This window comes from Salvelinus alpinus, chromosome 25 (assembly GCF_045679555.1).
Source record: "Salvelinus alpinus chromosome 25, SLU_Salpinus.1, whole genome shotgun sequence".
In the NCBI taxonomy this organism is placed as follows: domain Eukaryota; kingdom Metazoa; phylum Chordata; class Actinopteri; order Salmoniformes; family Salmonidae; genus Salvelinus; species Salvelinus alpinus.
The window spans coordinates 9,105,019-9,130,568 of record NC_092110.1 but is presented as its reverse complement, the minus strand read 5'-3'; the positions used below and the strand labels follow the sequence as shown (position 1 = coordinate 9,130,568).

General features: G+C 42.0%; 1 protein-coding gene across 4 annotated transcripts in view; it reads right to left on the bottom strand.

Annotated features, from left to right (window-relative positions):
• The window catches only part of mipol1 (mirror-image polydactyly 1), a 77,963-nt gene that overhangs the window by 37,215 nt on the left and 15,198 nt on the right, over window positions 1-25,550 (bottom strand). For 3 of the 4 annotated variants that reach the window (XR_011670634.1, XM_071365537.1, XM_071365538.1), the window contains exons 2-7: window positions 25,300-25,391; window positions 13,949-14,036; window positions 12,896-12,975; window positions 5,763-6,093; window positions 3,243-3,381; window positions 2,101-2,206 (exon numbers count right to left, since the gene is read on the bottom strand). Coding sequence is in view for 3 of the 4 variants with exons in the window: in XM_071365537.1 (XP_071221638.1) it covers window positions 2,101-2,206; window positions 3,243-3,381; window positions 5,763-6,093; window positions 12,896-12,975; window positions 13,949-14,036; window positions 25,300-25,309 (754 nt within the window). In the remaining variant the exon portion in view is untranslated. The remainder of the gene's footprint in view (window positions 1-2,100; window positions 2,207-3,242; window positions 3,382-5,762; window positions 6,094-12,895; window positions 12,976-13,948; window positions 14,037-25,299; window positions 25,392-25,550) is intronic. The other variant, XM_071365539.1, reaches the window with a different exon arrangement.

Here is a 25,550-nt window from a genome sequence, read left to right as displayed (position 1 = left end):
TACCACTGTCTTCAGATCCCTTTGTTAATCCCACTACGAAAGAGCCCCTGAGATCCATCAACAGCTAATTCCTCTACTGTCTCAGAGATGGCTTAATGATAAACAGTGAGCCTCGCTGTAAGCCATTACAAAGTTCAGTAAGAAAATCAATATAGCATTTTAGCTGGAATTTGCTCATTAAACATCGCCTCCCTGAGCCATGCAAATCATATTAATATGAGGACGGCAAATAGGCTACACGAAACGCACTTTAAATTTATTAAAGGCACAATTGGAGCTGCTAATTGTGCAGCGCGATGTACGGTATTTAGTTGAATTATTAGGTGGGTTGAGAGGGCTCTCACCTAAGAAAAAAAGCAATAGTAAAGAAAAGAAGTTATTTGCTCAGCTAAATTCTAATATTTGTTCAGTGAAGGTTGGGAGCGATTAAATTACATTAACAAATACGATTAGTAAGTTACAATTCCTTTTGATAGTCAAGTTGCATGTAAAACAAATGTATAATTATTTTCCACACTTGACATCTCCGTTTTTCTTCTACCAAAGTTCATCAGGGATAAAATGCCTGAGGTGAACTACGTTCCAACTTCATCTTGTAGACATTGCTTGCCTTTAGGCCATCTTGAAAATCCTATGGGCCATCACTTTAAATTACAGCGCAGAAAAAAATATAACTGGTCAGATAATAGGCTTTATTTGAGATGTTATTATCCTCAATGTACTGTATTGTACTGTCTGTACTGTACTGTTTGACCCTTCCTACGGCCAGCCTTCTCACAGGCCCAGGGTTAGTCCTCTATCCCCTAGCCTCTCCCCCTCTATAACGTACCTCCAGCTTTCTCACAGGCCCAGGGTTAGTCCTCTCTCCCCTAGCCTCTCCCCCTCTATAACGTACCTCCAGCTTTCTCACAGGCCCAGGGTTTGTCCTCTCTCCCCTAGCCTCTCCCCCTCTATAACGTACCTCCAGCTTTCTCACAGGCCCAGGGTTTGTCCTCTCTCCCCCTCTATAACGTACCTCCAGCTTTCTCACAGGCCCAGGGTTAGTCCTCTCTCCCCTAGCCTCTTCCCCCTCCATAACGTACCTCCAGCTTTCCCACAGGCCCAGGGTTAGTCCTCTCTCCCCTAGCCTCTTCCCCCTCCATAACGTACCTCCAGCTTTCCCACAGGCCCAGGGTTAGTCCTCTCTCCCCTAGCCTCTCCCCCCTCCGTAACGTACCTCCAGCTTTCTCACAGGCCCAGGGTTAGTCCTCTCTCCCCCTCTATAACGTACCTCCAGCTTTCTCACAGGCCCAGGGTTAGTCCTCTCTCCCCTAGCCTCTCCCCCTCTATAACGTACCTCCAGCTTTCCCACAGGCCCAGGGTTAGTCCTCTCTCCCCTAGCCTCTCCCCCCTCCATAACGTACCTCCAGCTTTCTCACAGGCCCAGGGTTAGTCCTCTCTCCCCTAGCCTCTTCCCCCTCCATAACGTACCTCCAGCTTTCCCACAGGCCCAGGGTTAGTCCTCTCTCCCCTAGCCTCTTCCCCCTCCATAACGTACCTCCAGCTTTCTCACAGGCCCAGGGTTAGTCCTCTCTCCCCCTCTATAACGTACCTCCAGCTTTCTCACAGGCCCAGGGTTAGTCCTCTCTCCCCTAGCCTCTCCCCCCTCCGTAACGTACCTCCAGCTTTCTCACAGGCCCAGGGTTAGTCCTCTCTCCCCTAGCCTCTTCCCCCTCCATAACGTACCTCCAGCTTTCCCACAGGCCCAGGGTTAGTCCTCTCTCCCCTAGCCTCTTCCCCCTCCATAACGTACCTCCAGCTTTCCCACAGGCCCAGGGTTAGTCCTCTCTCCCCTAGCCTCTCCCCCCTCCGTAACGTACCTCCAGCTTTCTCACAGGCCCAGGGTTAGTCCTCTCTCCCCCTCTATAACGTACCTCCAGCTTTCTCACAGGCCCAGGGTTAGTCCTCTCTCCCCCTCTATAACGTACCTCCAGCTTTCTCACAGGCCCAGGGTTAGTCCTCTCTCCCCTAGCCTCTCCCCCTCTATACCGTACCTCCAGCCTTCTCACAGGCCCAGGGTTTGTCCTCTCTCCCCTAGCCTCTTCCCCCTCCATACCGTACCTCCAGCCTTCTCACAGGCCCGGGCATCCAGTTGAGTCTGCATCAGCTCAGCGTCCACCAGCCTGCTCTCTAACTCCTTCTCCCTCATGGCCAACTTGTCCCGGAGCTGACGGAGAGCACAAAATCAGACAGACTTCAAAATTGGCACGTTCATTGAATTGAGAAATGAATTGAAAATGGAATTGACCCCAACCAATGCTGAGTTGCAGCCAGTCAGTACGTGTCCAGACATATTCACTAACTTGCTTCACTCACAGACAGTAGCAAAAACCTAATGCAAAACACCAGATAGACACCTGACTCCATCCTGAAGTTTGACGACATACTAAATAACTGTTGTAGTTTCCCGGGTGGTGACAACCATCCATTTAACAAACAGAACATTATATAGATACTATCACTCAGGCATTCTATAACAAGTTATACAATCGAGCCTCTACATCACATTATTTCAGACGCCAATAAAAAAGAAGCACTGCTATTGAACTCCTATAAATCTTGTCGGGGAGTGATATTTTACAAGACCTAGTGATAGATTTAACCTCCTGTCTTAAATATTTTGCTCCGAGTTGGTGTTTTCCCCCCCCGCACTTTGAAAACATGCCTCAGTTGAGTCCTCAGAGTCGGCTCTCACGGCCCTGCCAGCAAAAACAGACTCTTGGGAACTGTTCCTGACTTTCTGTCAGGAGTCACAGCTACTTGCAAACCAGAGGCATCAATTATAGCCGTTTCAGAGGGCCTCTCTGTGGCTACAGCCTCTCTAACAGGCGCTCAGTTGCAAGGAGGCAGCCTGTGCACAGAGGGACACTGGGCATGCTCCAGACCAAACACAGGACAGGACAGCATAACCAGCTAGTCATATGCTTTGGACATGGCGGGTAACGTTTGTGGACAGACAAGAGAGGTGTACACTCAATAGTTGGCAGCTGTGACAGACACAACACAATCATCTATTTAAAGAGGAAGAGGACAAGTTAAGACAAAGGACATTTGAGTCACAAACAGATATTGCTCACAATCAAAAACATAGCCTATACTGCATATATTACAAACAGTGAAAAAAAGCTGGAACCACAAATGCCATGTATTTTAGCTAGGACCTGTATCTAGCAGGGCAAGATTCCTTTAACACTTCAACCTACCTTCTTATTGAGCTCTCTGAGTGAATCCAGCTCCTTCAGCAGGAAGGCAATATTCTTCTCTTTGTCAAGGACGAGGCTTTGCTTTTTGGAGTCAAAGGAACTACTGCTAACTTTAATGTTTCCTTGGTCCTCTTTTATACTGCATTATGGGAGAAAAATAATTTGATTAGAGCGAGAGCAACAATATTAAAACTTGAGAGCGAACGGCAACACAAATTAGTTATAGCCTTGTCTCCAACGAAACAGACACGCAATTATCAAATACGCAAGGGATGCACTCTGCACTATTTCAGGCATATTACAGTGTCTTTATTTACTCTGTTATATTAGGCAAATTATACAGTTGACCTTTAAGGTAATATTAAGGTATTACGGCAGTGTATTGCCATGTAGATTACTTCCCTCTTGTAGCCAGGAATATGATTCCGCGCAGCAATGCCTCAAATTATAGTCTATCTATCTATCTATCTATCTATCTATCTATCTATCTATCTATCTATCTATCTATCTATCTATCTATCTATCTATCTATCTATCTATCTATCTATCTATCTATCTATCTATCTATCTATCTATCTAGACCTTCATATCAGATGCCAAATCATGTGACCTTTGATTGAATATCTTTACAAGAGGACAAAGATACTGTAGCACATCTTTATGTTGTAGAAACACAGGTTTAGGTCACTCAGAAACAGCTCGTTACCAGACAGATCACACACAAGGAAACAAAGAGGCTATATTAAAATGACTGGAGTGACGCTTTATTACATCATCTTCATGCGCCAATATTGCCAAGTGTTATAGTGGGTACAGATACTCCTTCACAGGTACATGTACGGTGCCTTGGGAAAATATTCAGACCCTTTGACTTTTCCCAAATTTTGTTACATTACAGCCTTATTCAAACATTTATTAAATAAAACATTTTCCTCAGCAATCTACACACAATACCTCATAATGACAAAGCAAAATCAGGTTTGTATTAAAAATAAAAAACAGAAATACCTTATTTACATAAGTACTTAGACTGTTTGTTATGAGACTCGAAATTGAGCTCAGGTGCATCATGTTTCCATTGATCATCCTTGAGATGTTTCTACAACTTGATTGGAGTCCACCTGTGGTAAATTCAATTGATTGGACATTATTTGGAAAGGCACAAACCTGTCTATATAAGGTCTCACAGTTGACAGTGCATCAGAGCAAAAACCAAGCCATGAGGTCGAAGTAATTGTCCGTAGAGCTCGGAGAGAGGATTGTGTCGAGGCACAGATCTGGGGAAGGGTACCAAAACATTTCTGCAGCATTGAATGTCCCCAAGAACACAATGGCCTCCATCATTCCTAAATGGAAGAAGTTTGGAACCACCAAGACTCTTCCTAGAGCAGGCCGCCCGCCAAACTGAACAATCGGGTCAGGGAGGTGACAAAGAACCCGATACTCACTCTGACAGAGCTCTAGAGTTCCTCTGTGGAGATGGGAGAACCTTCCAGAGGGACAACCATTACTGCAGCACTCCACCAATCAGGCCTTTATGGTAGAGTGGCCAGACGGAAGCAACTCCTCAGTAAAAGACACATGACAGCCCACTTGGACTTTGCCAAAAGGCACCTAAACACTCTCAGACCATGAGAAACAAGATTCTCTGGTCTGATGAAACCAAGATTGAACTCTTTGGCCTGAAAGCCAAGCGTCACGTCTGGAGGAAACCTGGCACCATCCCTACGGTGAAGCATGTTGGTGGCAGCATCATGCTGCGGGGATGTTTTTCAGCGGCAGGGACTGGGAAACTAGTCAGGATCGATAAAAAAACGAACTGAGCAAAGTACAGAGAGATCCTTGATGAAAACCTGCTCCAGAGTGCTCAGGACCTCAGACTGGGCCGAAGGTTCACCTTCCAACAGGACAACGAGCCTAAGCACACAGCCAAGACAATGCAGGAGTGGCTTCAGGACAAGTCTCTGAATGTCCTTGAGTGGCCCAGCCAGACCCCAGATATGAACACGATCGAACATCTCTGGAGAGACCTGAAATTAGCTGTGCAGCGACACTCCCCATCCAACCTGACAGAGCTTGAGAGGATCTGCAGAGAAAAGTGGGAGAAACTCCCCAAAATACGGGTGTGCCAAACTTGTAGGGTCATACCCAAGAAGCCTCGAGCCTGTAATCGCTGTCAAAGGTGCTTCAACAAAGTACCGAGTAAAGGTTCTGAATACTTATGTAAATGTGATGTGATTTTTATTTTTTATAAATGAGCAAAAATGTATAAAAAACAGTTTTTGCTTTGTCATTATGGGTAGATTGATGAGTGAAAAAATTATTTAATCAATTTTAGAATAAGGCTGTAATGTAACAAAATATGGAAAAAGTCAAGGGGTCTGAATACTTTCCGAATGCACTGTATGTGTTTCTCGTTAAAGTGTTTCTGGGAGCCGTGCACGTAACTTGTTGACCAAAATATGATTTACGTATTTCTGACTACAGCGTTAGTTACGATTGGGCTCTAAGAGAGCTCACCTTGATTGGAGAGCTTGGCTGGAGTCTGGAGGGACGAGGTGTCTTCTGTAGACTGGAGGACTGCCGTTCGACCCCTGGCTGTGACCCTCTGACCTGTAGCCATCCTGGGTAAATGGGCTCCGGCTGGAGGTCCTCTCCTCCTCCATCCTCCTGCCTGTGTCTGGAGCCCTGTGGTGGGCCTGAGGTGATGGAGATCTCCTGTGGTGGGCCTGGGGTGAGTGAGATCTCCTGTGGTGGTCCTGGGGTGAGGGAGATCTCCTGTGGTGGGCCTGGGGTGAGGGAGATCTGGATGTCCGACTCTCTTCCTCTATGGGTCTAAAATACTGGGGGACTAAAGTTACCGAGATGACAGAATGAATTAAGCTTAATAGGGTACAAATGCTATAAAAAAAAACAGGCAGCATCTGGTAAATGTTTTGTTCAAGATCCTTCGGAAGTTGTGGGAAAATGGTTACACATCAATCACTGTGCAAAATACGGTTAAATGCTTAAATGAACATGTGGTAAGAAAATAAACGGACATTAGTGGCGTGTGAATATAAATAAAACATCTAAGAGCATCCTCAACACCGACCATGACAATATTGTTCCACTTAAAGACCCAGTGAATTATGAGCTGGTGGAATGGGCTATTTTCAGTCATTTTGGGGAGGGGTGGGGGGGCTTCTTGAGGAAACAAGGGAATACAAAGAGGCTTGGTGACTGGTGCTGGCAGGGAACTACATGGTGCTCTGTAAATGTTTCTGTTGAGAGCTGAGCCAGAGAGAAAGAGAGAAGAGGGAGAAGAGAGGGAGAGAAAGGGCGGCAGCTAGCCTAGCAGTTAGAGCATTCCCTATCCCCGAGCCGACTATGTGACAAATCTGCCGAGGTGCCCTTGAGCAAGGAACTTAACCTTAATTAGTCCTGTAAATCGCTCTGGATAAGAGTGTCTGCTTAGTGATTAAAGTAACGTTCCAAGCTTTCAAGTCAAATTCTAATGCTCAATCCTGATAGAAAATAAGCTAAAATGCTTTAAAGAAAATCATATTCAAAAAGGTCAAGTTATGATTATTATGAACATCGAAAAGAAAAATACATGTTTAGAACTGATAATTAATCTGGCATGGTGGAAGAGCGAACGCAATTAATTGATTATTGAATGTGATGATGGACACAGCTTTGTAGAACCATTACATACACAGCCTCTGCTCAACAAACTCCAACTTGAGATTGAATCGTTGGGGGCCTGCAGTTCGCAAACGACATTGCGCTGCTTATCACCCACACTGCAGTCAAGCAATGCATTCCGCCAAGAGTCGTTCACAATCTAATCCGGTTGCGGCCTGGTTTCAAATGTATCAAGACATAATCGTATTGGTATGCCTAGAAATCAACAAATGTACATTGTTTAAAGCACATGTTTACAAGTCTCAGTCACAAATGACAGCTCAAATAAGCCACCTATGGTGAACAACTTGTCAGAGGCTTTGTAGAATCATGACTCTTTCGAGTTTTCAGTTCATCGTTCACCGGTAGGGGGCCCTGAGTACTAGGCATGATTGAATCAAATGAACGAAATTAGTCGAAAGAGTTGTTCTTTTGACTGAAAGAGTCGAAAAGATCCGAGATAGTAAAAAGAGCCGAACTTCCCATCAGTACTTTAAAGTATGATTGCCTTCCAAGTTCCAACTTGACCTCCTCGTTCAAGCGTTGCATGAAAAATGACTCCTCTTTATGGTTACAAAATATATTTTAAGGAATAAAACATCAATGCAATTCAAATGTGGTAGAATTCAAACATGAGCTGGTTTAAAGAGCATCAAACATTGCATCAAACGTTTTTCTTTTTTAAAGCAGCAGTCTGTTGTGTTAATAAATGCGTTGTGATGGCAAAGCCCATGAGCAGCATTGCCCCACTATGTCCAAAAGAAGCTCCAGCTTAGCGGTGACAATTATTTTGCAAAAGGTCAGGTTTTGAAGTCGAGATCAGGGAGGTCTGCCGCCTCCTCGTAGCGTTGTTGCCAGGGTCCTCCTCTCTGGATTGTTGCAGACAATTATTAGTATTCTCTTTAAGACTCACCAATGCAAACAGTAAATTCAAACATGAATAACACCAAACGCGCTTATATAGCCCCCTTTGTCACACTGAAAATATGGGACACATTGTTCCTAAACCTGGTTTACCACCTTTTTTTTTTTTTTATCTGGTCGTGGCGGGTCCCCACAAAGACAACTGCCTCCACAAAGTATGGCATTTCCCAATGGTGAGAGCTGGTGTTGTTTAATCTGACAGTGTTGTTGGCTGTTTCCTATGGGGAAAAACTGAGGGAGATTCTCCTTTCAAGGATGAGGAAAATCAACTCAAAGCCTGGGCCTGCAAGGACAGATGTGATGTTTTATGTGGTAAAAAGTGTAAAAGTCAAGAAGACACATTGAATTGAATTTATTTTGGGTAACAGACATATACAACAAAATGTATAATGTGGACCCAGATGATATCACTTAAAAGTATTAATGAAAACGCTTGTTTCCAAAGTGGTCCTCGATGGTAAAAACAATAACACATATAATGAATAAAAGGCAAGACAAAATTACAAACAACCATAAATACATTAAATTTATATTGACATCCTAAAAAGTGGCACTATCCTCAGCACTTCTCCCTAACCTTAAAAATCAACCATATTAATTTCCCATTAAAACAATCTATTCCTTGCACATCATACCGATCCTTCAAATGAATACACCTGACCAGCAGTAGGGGGCACAAGGGGCAGTGGAGTGGTTTCTCTTACTTAGACAACCTTGTCCAAATTAAAACCATTTCTACTTTTTCTTTGCTTGATCTAAAAGGGGGAAGCTATTCCATAGACAAATCCCTGTATAGAAAAATTTGCTCCTCGCAGGTCTGTTTACTCTTGGGATTTTACAAGACCTAACACTAGCTCTGGTGTTTTAACTGTGTTGGTTATAGACCATAACAATGTGGTTTTTCATATAACCTGGGGCACGATCATTTAAGATGTCAAACATATGATTAAGTTTAAGTTGGTCCACTGGACTCCAAAGGCAACACGCCCACCTCCCGGAACTCCTGTACCCCTATGTGGGTCCTAGGGGGGACATTCAGCATATACCTGATAACATTATTTTGCATGACCTGCATCAGCTTTTTTGATAGCCCGCTATACCAAGCAGAGCAGGCATAATCAAAATGACACTGAATCAAGGTTGAGACAAGCAGTTTCTTAACTTTGATGTTAAAATACAGTGGTGGAAAAAGTACCCAATTCTCATACTTGAGTAAAAGTAAAGATACCTTGATAGAAAATGACTCAAGTAAAAGTCACCCAGTACAATACTATTTGAGTAAAAGTAAAAAAGTGTTTGGTTTTAAATATTCTTATGTGTTAAAAGTAAATGTAATTGCTAAACAAGTATCAAAAGTAAAAGTATAAATAATTTCAAATTCCTTATATTAAGCAAACCATATGGTACCATTTTCTTTTTTTCTTTTTTCTTTTTTCTTTATGGATAGCCAGGGGCAAACTCCAACACTTAGACATAATTTACAAACGGAGCATTTGTGTTTAGTTAGTCCGCCAGATCAGAGGCAATAGGGATGACCAGGGATGTTCTGTTGATAAGTGTGTGAATTAGACCATTTTCCTGTCCCGCTAAGCATTCAAAATGTAACAACTACTTTTGGGTGTCAAGGAAAATGTATGTAGTGAAAAGTAAAAGTTGTCAAAAATTAAAATAGTAAAGTACAAACTAATTAAGTAGTACTTTCAAGTATTTTTACTTAAGTACTTTACACAACTGTTAAAATATCTAGTGTAGATATAGATATATACATTTCTATTTGTTCGCCATTTTAGAAATAATTTTTGCAGCAATCAGGATTCCAGAAAGGGATTGATCTAGGGACACACCAAGATAAGTTAACTTGTTTTAGATTCAATCTCCTTGCCTGCACAGTTTACCTTTATCTTGTCAGCCCTAAAGCAATCTACGTTTTGTTCCAAACAAAATCGATTCAGTTTTCCCCCCAAATGTAGCGACAATTTGTTGTCAGTTAACCAATCTCTAACAAAACGCAATTCCTTACTCAGGGTCTCCTCTATGTAAACTATATCCTTCCCTGATACCAGTATGGCTGAGTCATCAGCATAAAGCAGGAGTTTGCACTTTACTGTATCTGGCATTTCATTAACGTATATAAGAAATAAGAGAGGCCCTAAAATTGATCCCTGTGGTATTCCAGAGGATATTTCTTTGGCCTCTGACAGAACATCACCAACATTACATACTTGTGTTCTGTTGGTCAGATAAGACCTAAACGAAATCACTGCTACATCATTTAAACCCATACATTTCAGTTTCATCAGGAGAATTTCATGGTCCACAGTGTCAAAAGCTTTCTGCAACCTGTATAGTTCCCCTTCTCACTTTCCTGCTCGATGTGGTCAAAAAGGTGGATAAGGCAAGTATCCGTGGAATGAGCTGTTCTAAAGCCAGACTGGAGTTCATAAAGAAGTGTGTGCTCGAGAAGGTATCCTTCAAGTTGATTAAAAACGAATCTCTCAACAACTTTGAACAAGGTGCTGAGCATCGACACAGGCCTGTAGTTTCCAATATAGGTTCACAATATGCGTTATCATTTTAGCAGTGACACAAGCACCATCCTTTATGAATCTTGCAGGAAGGCTCTCCTTTATGAATCTTGCAGAAAGGTTATCCAGCCCAGTTGCTTTGTTTGTGCTCAATAAGCATAGTAGTCATTTGTGATACCTTAACTATGGTAAAAGTTGTTCATGAAAGACTGGCCATAGTGTCCAGAAATGTGTTAAAATAATTTGCAACCTTTTCCTGGTCATGGAATAAAACATCATCAATATCCAGGCCAATACTACAAGATTTTACCTTATGGGGAGTTTATGAGCCAATGTCCTTTCACATGTTCCACAGTTTACGAGGCTGATGTAAGTTCTCATTAACAGTGTCTATGTACTTTAATAATGCCACTTTAATCATGTTTACATATCTTGCATTACTCATCTCATACGTATATACTGTATTCTATACTATCTATTGCATCTATACTATCTATATACTATCTATTAGCCTATGCCGCTCTGACATTGCTCATCCATATATATATATATTTCTATATTCTTATTCCATTCCTTTACTTAGATTTGTGTGTATTAGGTATTTGTTGTGGAATTGTTAGATTTTACTTAGATATTGCCGCACTGTCGGAACTAGAAGCACAAGCATTTTGCTACACTCGCAATAACATCTGTTAACCATGTGCATGTGACCAATATAATTTGATTTGTATTGTTGGGATTTGGCCTTATCCATTTTGTATATTGCTGGTTTCTACAGTTAATATAACCACAATAATCTTGTTGTAGATTTGTCCTTCTGAATTTGGCCAGATAGTGATCCCTATTCCTTATGAGGTCTAAGATCTCGGAAGTGATCCATTTCCCTGACCGCTGTTTGATTTGAATTTGTTTCACCGGAGCCAGAGAGTCGAGTGCAGACAGAAAAATATCTTTAAAAAGATACCAAGTTTGATCAACATCACAGTTTAGTACATGAGACCAATCCAAAATTACAAGTCCTTCTACAAAACATTCCTTTCATAGACCGTACCTTCATGTAGTTATTACCTGGCTCAAGTAGGATTTTGATTTCTTACGGGTACAGTAGTTTACCATATGATCACTAAAACCAATATTTAAGATTCCTGACTGACAGACTTTCTCTTGATCTGATACAATAATCAAATCCAAAGTTGATTTACTGTTAATTCACACCTGGGTTGGCTCAACAATCAGTTGTTTTAGTCCAAATAACTGATCAAAGTTGTACAGGGCATTTAACTTGTGCACATTGGTATTAAAATCGCCAAGCAGAATACATTTCCTATCAGCAAATACATTGTGATCACAACAATTCGATTCAAGTAAATCATATAAATGATTATGCTTAGGAGGCCGATAGCACACACCAACAAGTACGGGAGGACATTTAGGAAGAAGTATATGTACCCATGATGAGTAGGGCCAGCAGCCTTTGCTTTCCTTTCTGGCTCGCTCCTGATACCACAGGAAACACCACTCTGCTTGCCATCTTCTAATAACCGTACAGGCCATGTCATTAATAGCTGTTTGGCTAGCAAGACTAAGTGTTTTAGCTACAGCCCAAATGTATATTTGAGCAGAGGAGCTGAATACATTTACATATCAGGAGTGTTTGGTGAAGGGTGGGTAAATACCAATGACGTATATAAACCCTGGAATGCTGATGCTATGTATTGGCCAATGAGAGGCTTTGAAGCCATCGGTCGGCCATATTGGCACTGCCCAGAAGTAGCAGTCCTCCATAGGAATGAATGGAATTCTACAGTCTTTCAATGAAATGTTTCAAGCACAAAATTACATTTATTTAACCATTGTTTTACATTAGCACTTTAAAAATGTTTAACTTTAAGGAATTTTTGGAAACATATTTAAAAATGTTATCTTTAGCTTACATAATATAATTTAAAGTATGCATTAAGGTGTATGTAAAAAAATACATGTGGCAAAACAAATGTAGACATTAGTAAATGCATTTCTATAGCTTCCAAAATATATTTTTTTTACAACGGTGAGGGAGTGCCAAGATGGAGGCGCGGTGGCTTCAAAACAGCACCCCCCCTGTCAGTCATCTAGTGTACATATAAATCAATGGGGAAATACTCTGTTTATCGCTCATTGTCAATCCAACCAGTTTATCTAAATAGTGGCAGTGCCATATGACTTCGGACGGTCTAGGTAACGGTTATTAGATGGCAGAGTGACACCGTAGCTGGAAGTGATTTACACTTGTAAATAAATGTTTATGTATCGCATGGAACAGCATTGAAACTAAAGCAAGTGGGTAAACAGGCAGGAACACCCAGGCTCTGAAATCTGCAGTCATTTACACAGGTTTCCAAATACTGAAGTGGACAAAATATTCCGATAATGTGCAATTACAAACACAGATACATACAGCCAGCCTAGTGCTCAAGCACTGAAGAAAGATATCCATTTACAAAATGTTATATTTTGTGTCTTGAAAGATAGGAAGAATTTAAAAAAAAGGTCAGATACCTTGTGGCCAGTCTTTGTCAGGTACCTCTAGTACAAGTTGATTTGATGTTGTGCCCAAAAGTGCTCCCAAGTCAGTATTTCTGAAATAAAGCAAAATAAAAACTTAAACTGACGGAACGAAAGGTGAATGTCTGAAGAAACTTAGATGAAGAATTCAAATGAAACAATTCAAAATGTACTCAAATGAATTCAAAATGATTTTGAATCTACTGCTAATATCCATTAATATTGCAGTGCATGGATGGGTATGGTGGAATTTATAGCTGAGCATGGCCTGAGCTCAGATGTTCAAGTGGGCCACTGCTATAGCTAACAGGGTCCGCGTCCCAAATGGCGCCCTACCTACATAGGGCGCCGGTCAAAAGTAGTGCACTATATAGGGAATAGGGTGCCCTTTGAGACGCAAGCAGGGACTTGACAGGTGAGTCGTGGGGTCAGGGAAAAGAGAGCTCATCACTGTCAACACTGTCACAGCAGCATGACCTTCCCAGTGCTAAGCCTGTAAGCTACGGCAAGCAAGTCTTAACCATCTTTAAACTGGAAAAAGTCTCCTAGCATCCTTTTTACAGGATGTGGTGGGTCTATTTCTGATCTTTTTGTGGACATTTACAAACAGCATTGAGTCTGAAAGAGGGTGTTGTTGAGAGAAATAAAATGCTCTTTGAAGACAAGGGTGCAATGAAAATCATGTTAACACAATCGACAATGCGGGAACAAAGGTACCTAACACATTGACATAGTGTACAGTGCACACACTCCCCGTACAGTAGCTAATTGTATTCGTATCCAATTTAGTTTTCGCATTCAACTGAGGATGAACAAACTAGAAGACTACGAGCTTGTATTTTTAGCCTTTGTAGCCAACATTCGCTCAGGATTTAGAACACACAACTCGACAAAGAAGAAGTCATTATTGCAGTGAGTCGTCACAGTAACACTGATAAACATCCCGTAATATTATAACAAACGTTTTTTTGTCACGTGGGTGAAAAGCCATACCCAAACAATGTAAGTACATACGAGCGGAGGAGAATAATACGATGGCATCTTTACCCAAGTTGTGGCAGCGTGGTCTCTGAGCGTTGGTGCCTTACTGGGGAGGGCAGTCTTTGTTTCAGCTCCTCATTGACTTTAGGATTAGCTGAAAATAATATAGAAATGGATATGATTCATTTAAAATCAGGAAAAATGCATTTCGTTGGAGGCACCGAAGCAGGCACTTTACAGTACATTAGCCTAGAGGAAAGGTTAGTATTAATTATAGCCTGTCAATATGATCTCAGGGGTACCTCTGCTGCAGAGAGAGGATCTTTAATAACCTCCCTGAGTATAGCAAAACAAGACCGACATCTTTCATTTGCAGAGTGAAATGGTGCTTTATTTAAGTCATCTCATCATCTACTCCCTATCTTTCCACTGCGTAACATTGCTCTAACTAACAGTTTATCAAGGCACTAATGTATGCCGGCAATTAACAAATCATAATCCCGTCACGCAGATATCATTTAATGCTTTTAGTTATCAGGAAAGTAAACAGTCATTTAATACTGCTCAAGCCCCGTATCAGATCCTCCTTGCTCGTTAGGAAGCCCCACCAATTAAAGTTCAGCCTCTACTCAGGTGTAATTAAAGGATGGCTGTTAAATTGGTTCCGATAACTGCAAGTTAATTCATAAGCAAGCAACAAATACACTGACTGGAAGCAATTAAGGGAACCATTGACATTCACTGTTTGGAGGAGGGAGCAGGAAGGGAGCCTGTTGCTCTTAGGCAGTGTGTGTGTGTGTGTGTGTGTGTGTACACTGTAGGAGAGGGCTACCATCTAGTGGTGAAGGGGCTAAGACAAAAGACAATTAGAATACACCCACTGCAGTAAGCGACTTCAACAGAATCCTTCCAGATGCAGCATGGGAGCTGGGCTAGCATTCTGAAGGTGGGGCCACCTCAGAGGCACAAAGTGCTTTCTATTGTATGAACCATATAGATATTGATAGATATACAAATCACTTTAGAATCTCCAGAAAGGGCTATTGAAGTGTCTCTATCCTTCTCTTTTGGGTATACGGATGGCCCAAACAATGTTTCTAGAAGAGGGCTAGGGTTGTTGAAAGACAGAAATAACTAGGCATATGAGTTTATGTGTCCACAACCACTGAGAGTTTAGGTGAAGAAGGAGACCTAGAGACGGATCTAGGAGAGGAGGGAGAAAGAGTGATTGAGTGAACAAGAAGAGAGGGAAAAAGAGAAAGCTCTTGGGAGGTTGGGTGCTTGGCGGGTGGGTGACCTCTAGGGCAGATGCCAGTGGAACGTTATCCCTGTGTTGTAAGCCAGCACACACTGCTCACACACTGCTCACACGCTATTCAGCTCTGACACGGTGAGGCGTGAACGGACAACTGGCTTTTTGTGGGAGAAACAACAGGGCTCCATTAATCCCAGTGATAGACTCTGGGCAAAAGCTAGTCTTTTGGGGGAGGATTTGGTAGAAGGAGAGGGACTTTTGAGCTGGTACGGCTGGTAGCAGTGGTAGGTATGGCTCAGGAGATTGGTAATCCTTTAACATGAACATGAGAAAGTAGCTTTGATAAAGGAGAAGCAGAAAAACAGAGCATACAAACCTGACCTTTTGATGTTCTCATCATTTTGGTTGGGGGGGGAATGAAGGAACCGAGATGGGATTGAAACGGCAAAGGGCGCAGCTCGACAAAATACGAACTTGAATCATTGATTGACGTGGGTTTCCACACAGCGAATCACCAAACAAAGCCTTAATGAAATATGATCCAATAATCCATTCCGCCCCCAAAAAGAGACTTTATTTCTATCCTTTCATAGAAGTTTTGCACCACGAGATGAGAGTCTGGGAGTTGCTCTTTTAAAGCTTAATGTTGCACTTGGAGGAGGTTATGTGGGAGATACAAAGACCTGCCTATCAATGAATACATGTGAACCAATCAATCCAATCATCATCTTATAGTCATCATAGTAAATCCTTTCATGGTGATTAGCAGTTATATTATGGTCATTTTTTGTCAAGGTCATTATTTCCCACAAGCAAGGTTGGGCACTTTTAAAAATGTATTTCAGAAATAGTATGCATGTTGATCAATCATGTTACAAGTGCCTGGTATGGTCAACAGAACATAATTGGGTGCTTAAAGAGAACCCTAACTCAAATTGTGAGCTATCCCGATTCATGAATTCATATTGAATTCCGATTCATATACTATTGTTTCAATAAAGTGATGTTTAAGAGACAAACAGATGCCTGCAATTGAAACAATGGTGAAAGAGTGCTGGTTTAAAATCCATGCCAATAGCCTTTAAATGATGAAACCAGCTTTATCCGGCATTTCAAACTTTTCTCATTTTCTTTGTCCTTTCCTGTCTTTCTGTGATCTTCATATTCTTGCCTTGTAGACTTTGAGCTAATTGCCTCTGTGGGCTACTTATTATTCATGTACAATTATTGCAGCGTAATGTCTTTAAATCCTTTTAAATGACCATTCATGCATCGCATTCATTGAAAAAGCCTTTGAAGTCTGTCAAAGATGGAATTCTTCAAAAAGAAATATCTAAGCCCAATCTCAGTCAACCAATACCGGGTTTTGCATTCCCCCCACTCACCCCCTAATATAAACAAAATTCCATTAATTTTTTAAGCTGCATTTAATACATATTCCGCGGCAAAAGTTTCCAGATTCCACAGTCATTTGTATTCCAGCTGACTTGATGAATATTAATAACAGTGTTATCCTGATTAAATGGGCTTCATACAAAATCCCTGTGAATCCTCTAGCTCAGGCCTCAAATCTTCCCACTATTCTTTATGAATTTTGATACAGACATTAATCTGGAGAGGAACTTAAAGCAGGTTTAATTGTGCAGCGGCGTGCTTATGGTTTTTCGTCCAGTAAAATGCAGATGGATGGAGAATGTAGTAGGTGGTTAGGTAAACATACATCTTATACGGCATGGAACACTAACACCCAGAGAGGGCACCTGCTGAGACAGTTGATTGTCATGGGCTGCCTGTTCGAAGGCAGGTGATGGACTTGACTTCCCTGGGATGAAAAGATTTAGTATACATTCTTCCTATTTTGCTCCACAAAAGGCCCATCTATGGCATGTGGAATTGTTTTATTAAATGTATTACACATTAACTTATGTCGTTTATTGATTTGACTATTGCAATAACAGTGTGGTTATATAGTTAACATGTATTATTCATGCTAAAAATACAAGAAAAACAACCAATTTCTCATTTGAATCAACTGGTATGGAATCACTAGTTTTTCAAATACAAGTTTTATGTTTACCATAAAAAAAATAAGTGAAAGCTAACCGATTCTTTCTGAAACTATCAGGAGACATAAGCCTAATGTGCCGATAAAATAAGAACCTTTTTAGAACAACAAAGTTAGACAATTATTGGGGGCTTTAAGTCATTAATCCAAATGATGACAAAGATCTTTTCTCAAACTTTCAACAACATTTCACTCAAAACTTCCACAAAGGGTTCTTACATAGGTCTACATGCCAGTGCTACATATTTGGGCATGGGGCTATTCTTAAAAGAAAGCGAACAGGTAATTTGTAAAGGGTCGTTTAAAGAGAGTCGAGTACAGGGTGGAATTCCATGACATTAAAAGGTATGGACAATGAAGCACCGAGCCAGCCAGGGCACATTTCAGCCTTTATGCAGCAACTGACCTGAGCACCTTTCCATTTCATAGTTAAATCCACCGTCAAAACTGACAAAATGCTGAATAGACTGGTAAAAAAAAAAACACTCAACTTGAGGACCTCTGAAGGGACAAATATTGATCTGTGTGTAATATTAACCATTCCCACAAGATAAATGGAGGGCAAAGAAAGAGCAGGAGGTGTGTGAGAGGCGAACAAAGAGGGAACACACAATGGCCGACCACGACGAGTGATGCAGAGCTTTCTGTTGAGGTCGTTTCACAGCCGCTATCGTTGACAGCCGCCAGTGTCCTGCCTGAAACGGTGACATAGCTAGTTACATTTGTTCACTTTCAAGTGATATACATTATAACATAACTACGTTCTAAAGCTAGATAGATGTGTGGCTACAACTTCTAAGAGAACTGAGCGAATGACATTTTCGTCATTGTCTCCCGCCAGACAGCATAACTTTGTTTGAGGTACTAGTGCTGTGTACAAGTGACTCCACCTTTCAGGAGACAATGCATATTTGTTGCCAAAAAATGTGCTAAGTTGACAAAGGTAAACCTCAGACAACACCACTGCCACGGTGCAGGCAGAGAGAGGTCACCTCTAATAAGTATTGATGATGAACCTGCGTCTCATCACTCTTGCAGAACTTTCCCCCCCTCAAACTTATGCTGCTACCTCAAAGTGAAAGACTATTGGAAAGTAAAACTTTTGGTCAAATAGTTTACATCCACCTAGTAGAGCTGCCCTATTAAACCACCTCACTAATCATGGTGTGTGAATGTGTGCCTACACCCTGATTAGGCCTATACCTGGGCTTAGTGCCTCTCTGATGGTAGACTGGGAGCCCTGAGAGGAAGGAATTGGACCACGAGATCTCTATCTATCGGAGGCTCAGCCTCAGTGATAGTGATAATTGAATTGAGCCCTGGGGAATGGGGGAAAGTATGGTGAAAGCCGCACCACTGCAGATCCTCCGCAGGATGGATCCATTCTGGGTGGCAGTCTGTCAACAGGACGGAAAGCTCTGATCCCCCAGCATTAAGGGGGGGGGGGGCGGAGGAATGACCTGCAGAATCAGCCAGGATGAGTGCCTCATTTTCACAAAGATCCAGCTAATTTTTGGCGAGAAAAATCCGGGAGCCGGGAGGCTTGGGGAGAGCCAAGGAAGCAAGCCCACCCTTCCCAATCCCTTGTAGGTGTGACAGCTGTGCAGAGTGAATAGCTTAGAGCACGAAACCCTCCTGCAGACTGCTAGATCAGTCCCTGAATATCTTATCTCACACTCAGGAGAGAAAAAGGCATCGCTCTGTCTGATTGTACTTACTGCATTGTATCCCTGGTTGAAAACGTAAAGGTGATCCTAAAGCCTCTGCACATAAAGTGACTATGAGAAATAGTGAACCTGTTTTCACAAGCGCTTTATGGAAAATGATGCATAGCCTAGGTAGGCCTAGGAAAAGGATACAGGATTTTTTTGTGATGGTAACTTGAAAATTAAACTATAGCTAGCTATATGTATAGTTACAATTTCATATCAAGTCTATTTGTGGAAGTGAAAAGTCACCGCTTACCAGTACTCTACAAATCAATTGTAAGCTCTTCAGAAGATTTGTTTTTATTTAACCTTTATTTAACTAGGCAAGCTAAGAACAAATTCATATTTCCAATGACGGCCTACCCCGGCAAAACCCTAACCTGGACGACGTTGGGCCAATTGTGCGCCGCCCTATGGGACACCCAATCACGGCCGGTTGTGATACAGCCTGGAATCGAACTAGGGTCTGTAGTGACGCCTCTAGCACTGAGATGCAGTGCCTTAGACCGCTGCGCCACTCGGGAGCACTGACAACCAGTGACGAAAAAGCCAAGATTGATGTCAGAGGTAAAATTCAAAAGCGGTTGCATTTGAATCAATGTCAACGCTGTCTAATAGCATTTATCCAAACACACCGTTTACACAGTGAATCAAGCTTGGCTAAAAGTACATGATAACACAAACCCATCACAGTGTGTATGGCCTTAGTCACTATAAAGGGCTTGTTTAAATTCTTAATACTGTTGGACGAATGAGGAAGACAAATCTTATCAGCTAAGCTAACAAGAGTGCAAATACAGTGCAGATAATCAGATTTCTAATTATTGTCACTCACATGATCCAATGTGCTTATTTGAATTACAGCGATCACATGTGATTATATATTCAATGCTTTGGGTTTAGCAGAGGCTTTATTGGGAATGTAAAGCCTGAATAATGACGATCTATCAAGCATCAACCAGAGGGCTAACTACTCATCAGCACTCAGCAAGATAGACATATTCCTTTGGATCCCTACCTAAAATGTCTAGATCTAGTTAGCCAGGATTTCGCAAGCGTTTTTATTCCAGAGAACAACAAACTAGCTTTACAAATGGCACCATATTCACTTGTGACTAGGGAGTATTAGGCTCAAGTCAAAAGTAGTGGACTTTAGAGGGGATAGTGTGGCATTTAGGACCCATCCCCGGTCCTTCCTTGCTTACCTTACCTTAACACTAGCACTTCAGAACAGACTAAATCTGTGTCAGACAACCTTGGCTTATCCATAAGTAGATAATACGTTCCGGCATATTTGGCTACATTAGTTCTTGTTGGGAAATGAAAACGTCATTTTTTCTTCACATTCTCTATCAGAACACTTGTTTCACGTAATTGATCAATTGACCATCAAAATCAATGTGGAATCAACTACGTGTCTCCAGTGTGAAATTCTGATATTTTCATGAAGATAATGAATAAATGATGCCAAACAATGGGAATAAACCCAGGATGGGTCAGGAGACCCAAAATACTTCTAATATGTAATTATATGGTTGTAAGTGCAAAAGTGTTATGTTGTGTCATCGTAACAACACCAAACAAAGCCTCATTGTAACCGACAGGCTTGTGAAACCAGTAAAGAGTGGTGTGTCACAAGAACGGACATGTTATTAGTCACTCTACAGAAATTACTGAGGAGGGATAGGTGGGTGGGTCCGCCTGCATTCAGGAGTCAACTCAGGGTCACATGACGTGGCCGGGCTTTGACAGGCAGTTTCACATCCTTACCTTCTTTTCACCTTTCCCTCTATACCTGCATGGTGCAATATTGTGACATCCACAGGTTAGGGTAAATTGAGTTCTTTATGCAACTGTTAGGCAGCACTAAATTACTCACTACTACAGGACTAAGTTAGTAGTACCCTCAATGAACATCATTTGTCCAACTATTATTTCATCTGCTTTTAGACCCACAATCCATTAGTCACTACATTTCAATGTGAGGATTCACAATGTGTACACACACACACACACACACACACACACACACACACACACACACACACACACACACACACACACACACACACACACACACACACACACACACACACACACACACACACACACACACACACAATGATTATTTTAGTGTTAAGGAGGACTTTATACTGGGGTGTTTTCTTTTGTTAAGAAAATCCCTCTACTAACATGCTTATAAACAGGAACCTTTGCTATGCGCTAGGACGGAATCCAAATGAAGCGCTTTTGTAAAGGATGAGTGATGCTCTGGCTTCGACCTGTCCTTCAGAACAACCAGCAGGAGACAAGTGGCCCAGCTCTAGAATCAACACTCAGCCAGCGTCCTAAACGCCACCCTACACTCTACATAGTGCACTACTTTTGACCAGAGCCCTACCATAGCCAAAATGGCACCCTATTCCCTGTGTAGGGAATAGGATGCCATTTGGGAAACAGCCTCAAACATTCCAGGATTCTTTCCAAAGGAAAAGGTTTCAGTGTCTAAGATGCCTTGCTATAAGTTGTAGTAGCTAATATAATGATAAGGGGAGGAAGGGAGGTGCTGCCTTGCAGCACCATTGTGTGTTGCAGAGCTCGTCTGGAGGGTGAATGTGGCTGTGGGTTGATCACATCAGCACAACCAACCAATCAAACCTGGGTTCAAATAGTATTGGTTTCATTTCAAATTGCTTGACTGAGCTAGCCTGGCACAATGGAACCAATGGGATAGTACCAAAGAGTCCAAACACCCCTGGTATTCCAGGCAAGCTCAATCAACTACAGCTTAAAGCATGTGAAAGAAAAACAATACTATTTGAACCCAGGTTTGACAGCAGCAGCACAACCAAGAGGTCCTCATTAGCACTTGATGTTTGAGCATGGGTCACAGCAGTGACCGTTTGTGCAAAGCCAGCCCTGTTTGTTTTTCTCTATGGTTCATAGGCGGTCATCGGGTGTGTGGTCACAATTGAGGGGGACTTGCAATGCAGCATTTGCACAACATTGCTGCAATGTTATTGAGACCTAGCAGAGACTAAACAATAGGCTGATTTCCTGGTGAATTATTTTAAATTCCTTAACAAGACATTGGACTGGACACCATTCCCTTCCTGGCAGCTGGCTAAAGTTACAACAGGGTATCCATCGTCACCAGAGATGCTTCATTTTAGAAGCTACTTTCAACAAGGAAGGTTAAGGCTATATTACACATAGTGATTTTAGTGATTTTGTATGGGAAATGCTAACAAAACATGAATAACTCAATAATTAAGATGTTTAATTTAGTGAACCACAAAAACATCCAAAACCTGTACAACAACAATGTGTGTTTGAGCCTATGTATGTGCTGTGGTCTCTCCCAGATCAGAATAATCACCCCAGGCACCGTTTTAACAGTGCCCACCCTGTGTCTATTCCCTAAACCAACACAGGGAGACAAAGCGGGACAGAGGCTGAGAATCCCTGTGCCTGCCTACCGCTCAGAGTGAGACCACCCACTTAGGAAGCGGGGCGGCCTGTTAGGCCACACCACACTCAATTCCAAGGATTTCAATCAGACCCACATGGTAGCCCAAACGTGCCGATAGCGCGCCTCTTGCCCCGGTGGAGGGGGGAGTCAGTGAGAGGCTGGGTGGGTGGGTGGGTGTTGGGAGGAACATGGCAGAGGGTCGTGAATGATGGGGGAAGACTAGAGACCAAACGGTTTCTTCCACACTGTTACCAGCTGCTGTTAGTATCACTGACCCAATGGGTTTAAACACTACATTTCCTGCCTGGGAGACTGATGCTAAGAGCGGGGGAAGTAGGAGGGAGTAAGGGTTAGGGCAGAGGTCGATCCACCTGCTAAGAACAAAGGTCTCTGGGACTGTAGCTCTTCTCTCCCTGTTCAGAGAGCCAATTCAACTCCCTAGGAAACTTTACATTGTTTGTTATTTGGCCCGGGCTTGAAGGCAGGCTGCACTTTGAATTCTCCGGTGGGAGAAAAAGCAGTCAGCAGACAGAAAGATACACAGGAATTAGACATACCAGACGCGAGTTCAAAAAGCTGTCTTCTGGATGCTATGTGTTTCAGTCCAGTGTAATGGTAGCCCTGCCACTTGACTTGGAACAGAGCTAGCTACGTCGCTGGGAAATGTTAGACTCTCAAATTCATACAGAGCTATGATTTCATATTGAACATCCACTTATCGGTGGTCAAGGCAAACACATATTTATTCAATTTACACAAATAATAATACATAATAAATAGGGCAGGCCTAAGCAGCATTTCCTAACTACCCTTAGAAAAAAGGCACACTTATTTTGATCTCTGATAACCCATATTTATTAGACAGCAAATTCTCTCCATTTGCAGAACATGTTAAGTTAACCTTTTTTTGACAAGTAGGAACCACTCTGATTATTTCTGACTGTTGCTTAACTATGGATGGACACATAATCATCTGAACGAACCGCGTGATAATCCTCAAAGCATATTCATGTCCAAGATTCAGACAAGTTAGGATATTTGACACCCATTGTTCCACCTGCCTGAGTCAGTCTCATTAAAGTGAGTCAGACAGACCCACGCAGCAAAGTGTTTCTTGTTTTAAAGAGAATCCGGGATTTGCTTAGTGATGACGAACGGCTGCTAGTAGGATCTGAGAACTGAGAGCTCAACGCTGCTCGCAGACACAGGCTCTGTAGGAAAAGGTTAATAACTAGAGATTAAATGAACCCCTAAAGACAGATTAGACTTGATTGAGACACTGTGACGGTTTCATGTCTCACAGAGGTTGAAACACAAGAGGCTGGGACCTAGGAGCGAATGTGCCTGTCATCCTTGTATGCTTTCATTATCTGTGTATGTCCACCAGTGTCTGCTGGGGTCTGATGGGGTACCTGCAGGGGCTCAGGGCTGACATTAATGTGAGCCACAATGCCTCCAGGTGTAGTTTTTGACAAGGTACCGGTCACAGACAAGCTGACACGCCTTCCTCGGAGGCCCTTCATGTATTAATATCAGGATTTGTGTCGGGCTACATCTTGCTCCAGTCGTTGGGCTCCACCCTCCTGCACTAGGATGTTGTAGGACAAGCAGAGCTGGAGCAGGATACATCTGCATATCAGTAACGCAACAAACCTGCCGCTAGGTCAAAACAGCTTCAATTAACATAGTGCTTACCGTTGGGAATTTTCCTATTCAGCTGTACTAGCCTCTACTGTAACAGGAAAATGCATAGGCTACCAGCCTTGGGGCAGTTATTGATTGCTGCAGTAGCTGCTACCTGTTTTTGTCCCCCACCAGTCCTGCAGCAATCCCCTATGCTTGATAACCACTCGTGGTTTCTCTATGAAAGGACAACATTTATCATTCAAACTACTTTTTTAAACACTTCACACTGTCATGAAGATGAACACTGTCAAATGAGGACAACCAGCACCACATCTGTGGATTAATAGGATCTACACTAACGAGTAACAGGCCTAAAGGTTTTGGAAAATATAGATGAAAATATTAATTTAAGTCAAATAAATTGTAATAAGAGGTTTTTGGCAAACATATTTGTTATGGTGTTCAGATTGTCTATGCCTATGGGCTCCCTGTTTCCACTCTATTTATTTTGAAGATTAGCAGCGAACCAAGGACAATGCAACTGTTTCCTGTTTGAAGAAAGACTTGATATAATTGTCGATAAATGGAATAGGCTAGTTCGGAAAACATATGTCAGTCACACCCACAGTTTAGAGCACTTCAATAGGCTTGAAAAAGGTCTAACTTCACTTATTACGTTTTAGAAAGGATGGTCCAACTCAGGCTCAGTTTTCCTTCCTGCCAAAGTTCTCAAACAACGATTTGAAATGGCAAGTGTGCCCTCTTGAGGAGAGACTTGGGTCTAACATTTCAAATATCATTTTTTCCCTCCAACAGCGCTTTTTGGTAATTCCTTCCAACCCATCACACTCTCTTCTGAATGCATTACATTGAACACCAAAATCATCCACGCAAGATTGAATTCTTACACACATTGGTCTCTAGTGTCAAAAGGAAAGGACGGTTTCTCAGAAGCCTTAGAAACTCAGTGGTGAAATAAAAAAATGCACAGTGGTTGAGTTGAGGACTTAGAACTGTGTTATTAGGCTACACTTCAGAATGTGTTCTTGATTCCCTTATGGAGTGGACTCACTATAAACACTCTGGTTGTCTTACATCTTATCTTAACAGAACAATTCAATCTTTATAGAACAACATATTGCAACGTTTCTAGACTGGTTTATCCTACTTGAACATTCTGCTACACATCCACTCTCACAAAAAGTCGACAATAACAACAGGGAAATCAGTATCTGACATGTGTAACATTGGCTTAATAACCAGAATACATAGTTGAACATTTTTATTTACCTTTGTACATATCAACGAGGGAGTCTTTGAGTTCCTTGCTGTGTGTCCATGACAGACCGCGTTCCTCTTCGCTCTCAGAGAAGCAGCTCTCCCTGGGAATGAATGAGAATGAACTTGTTTGAATGTTAGAATCTCCTCTGGGTTTCATGCATTCTGTTCGAAGAGAAGAATCCCAGACTAGTTCAGTTAAACTGTTTTGAGACTTCACTAACTTCCTCTCAAGGGATTTTATGTGGCAAATCAAGCAGGTC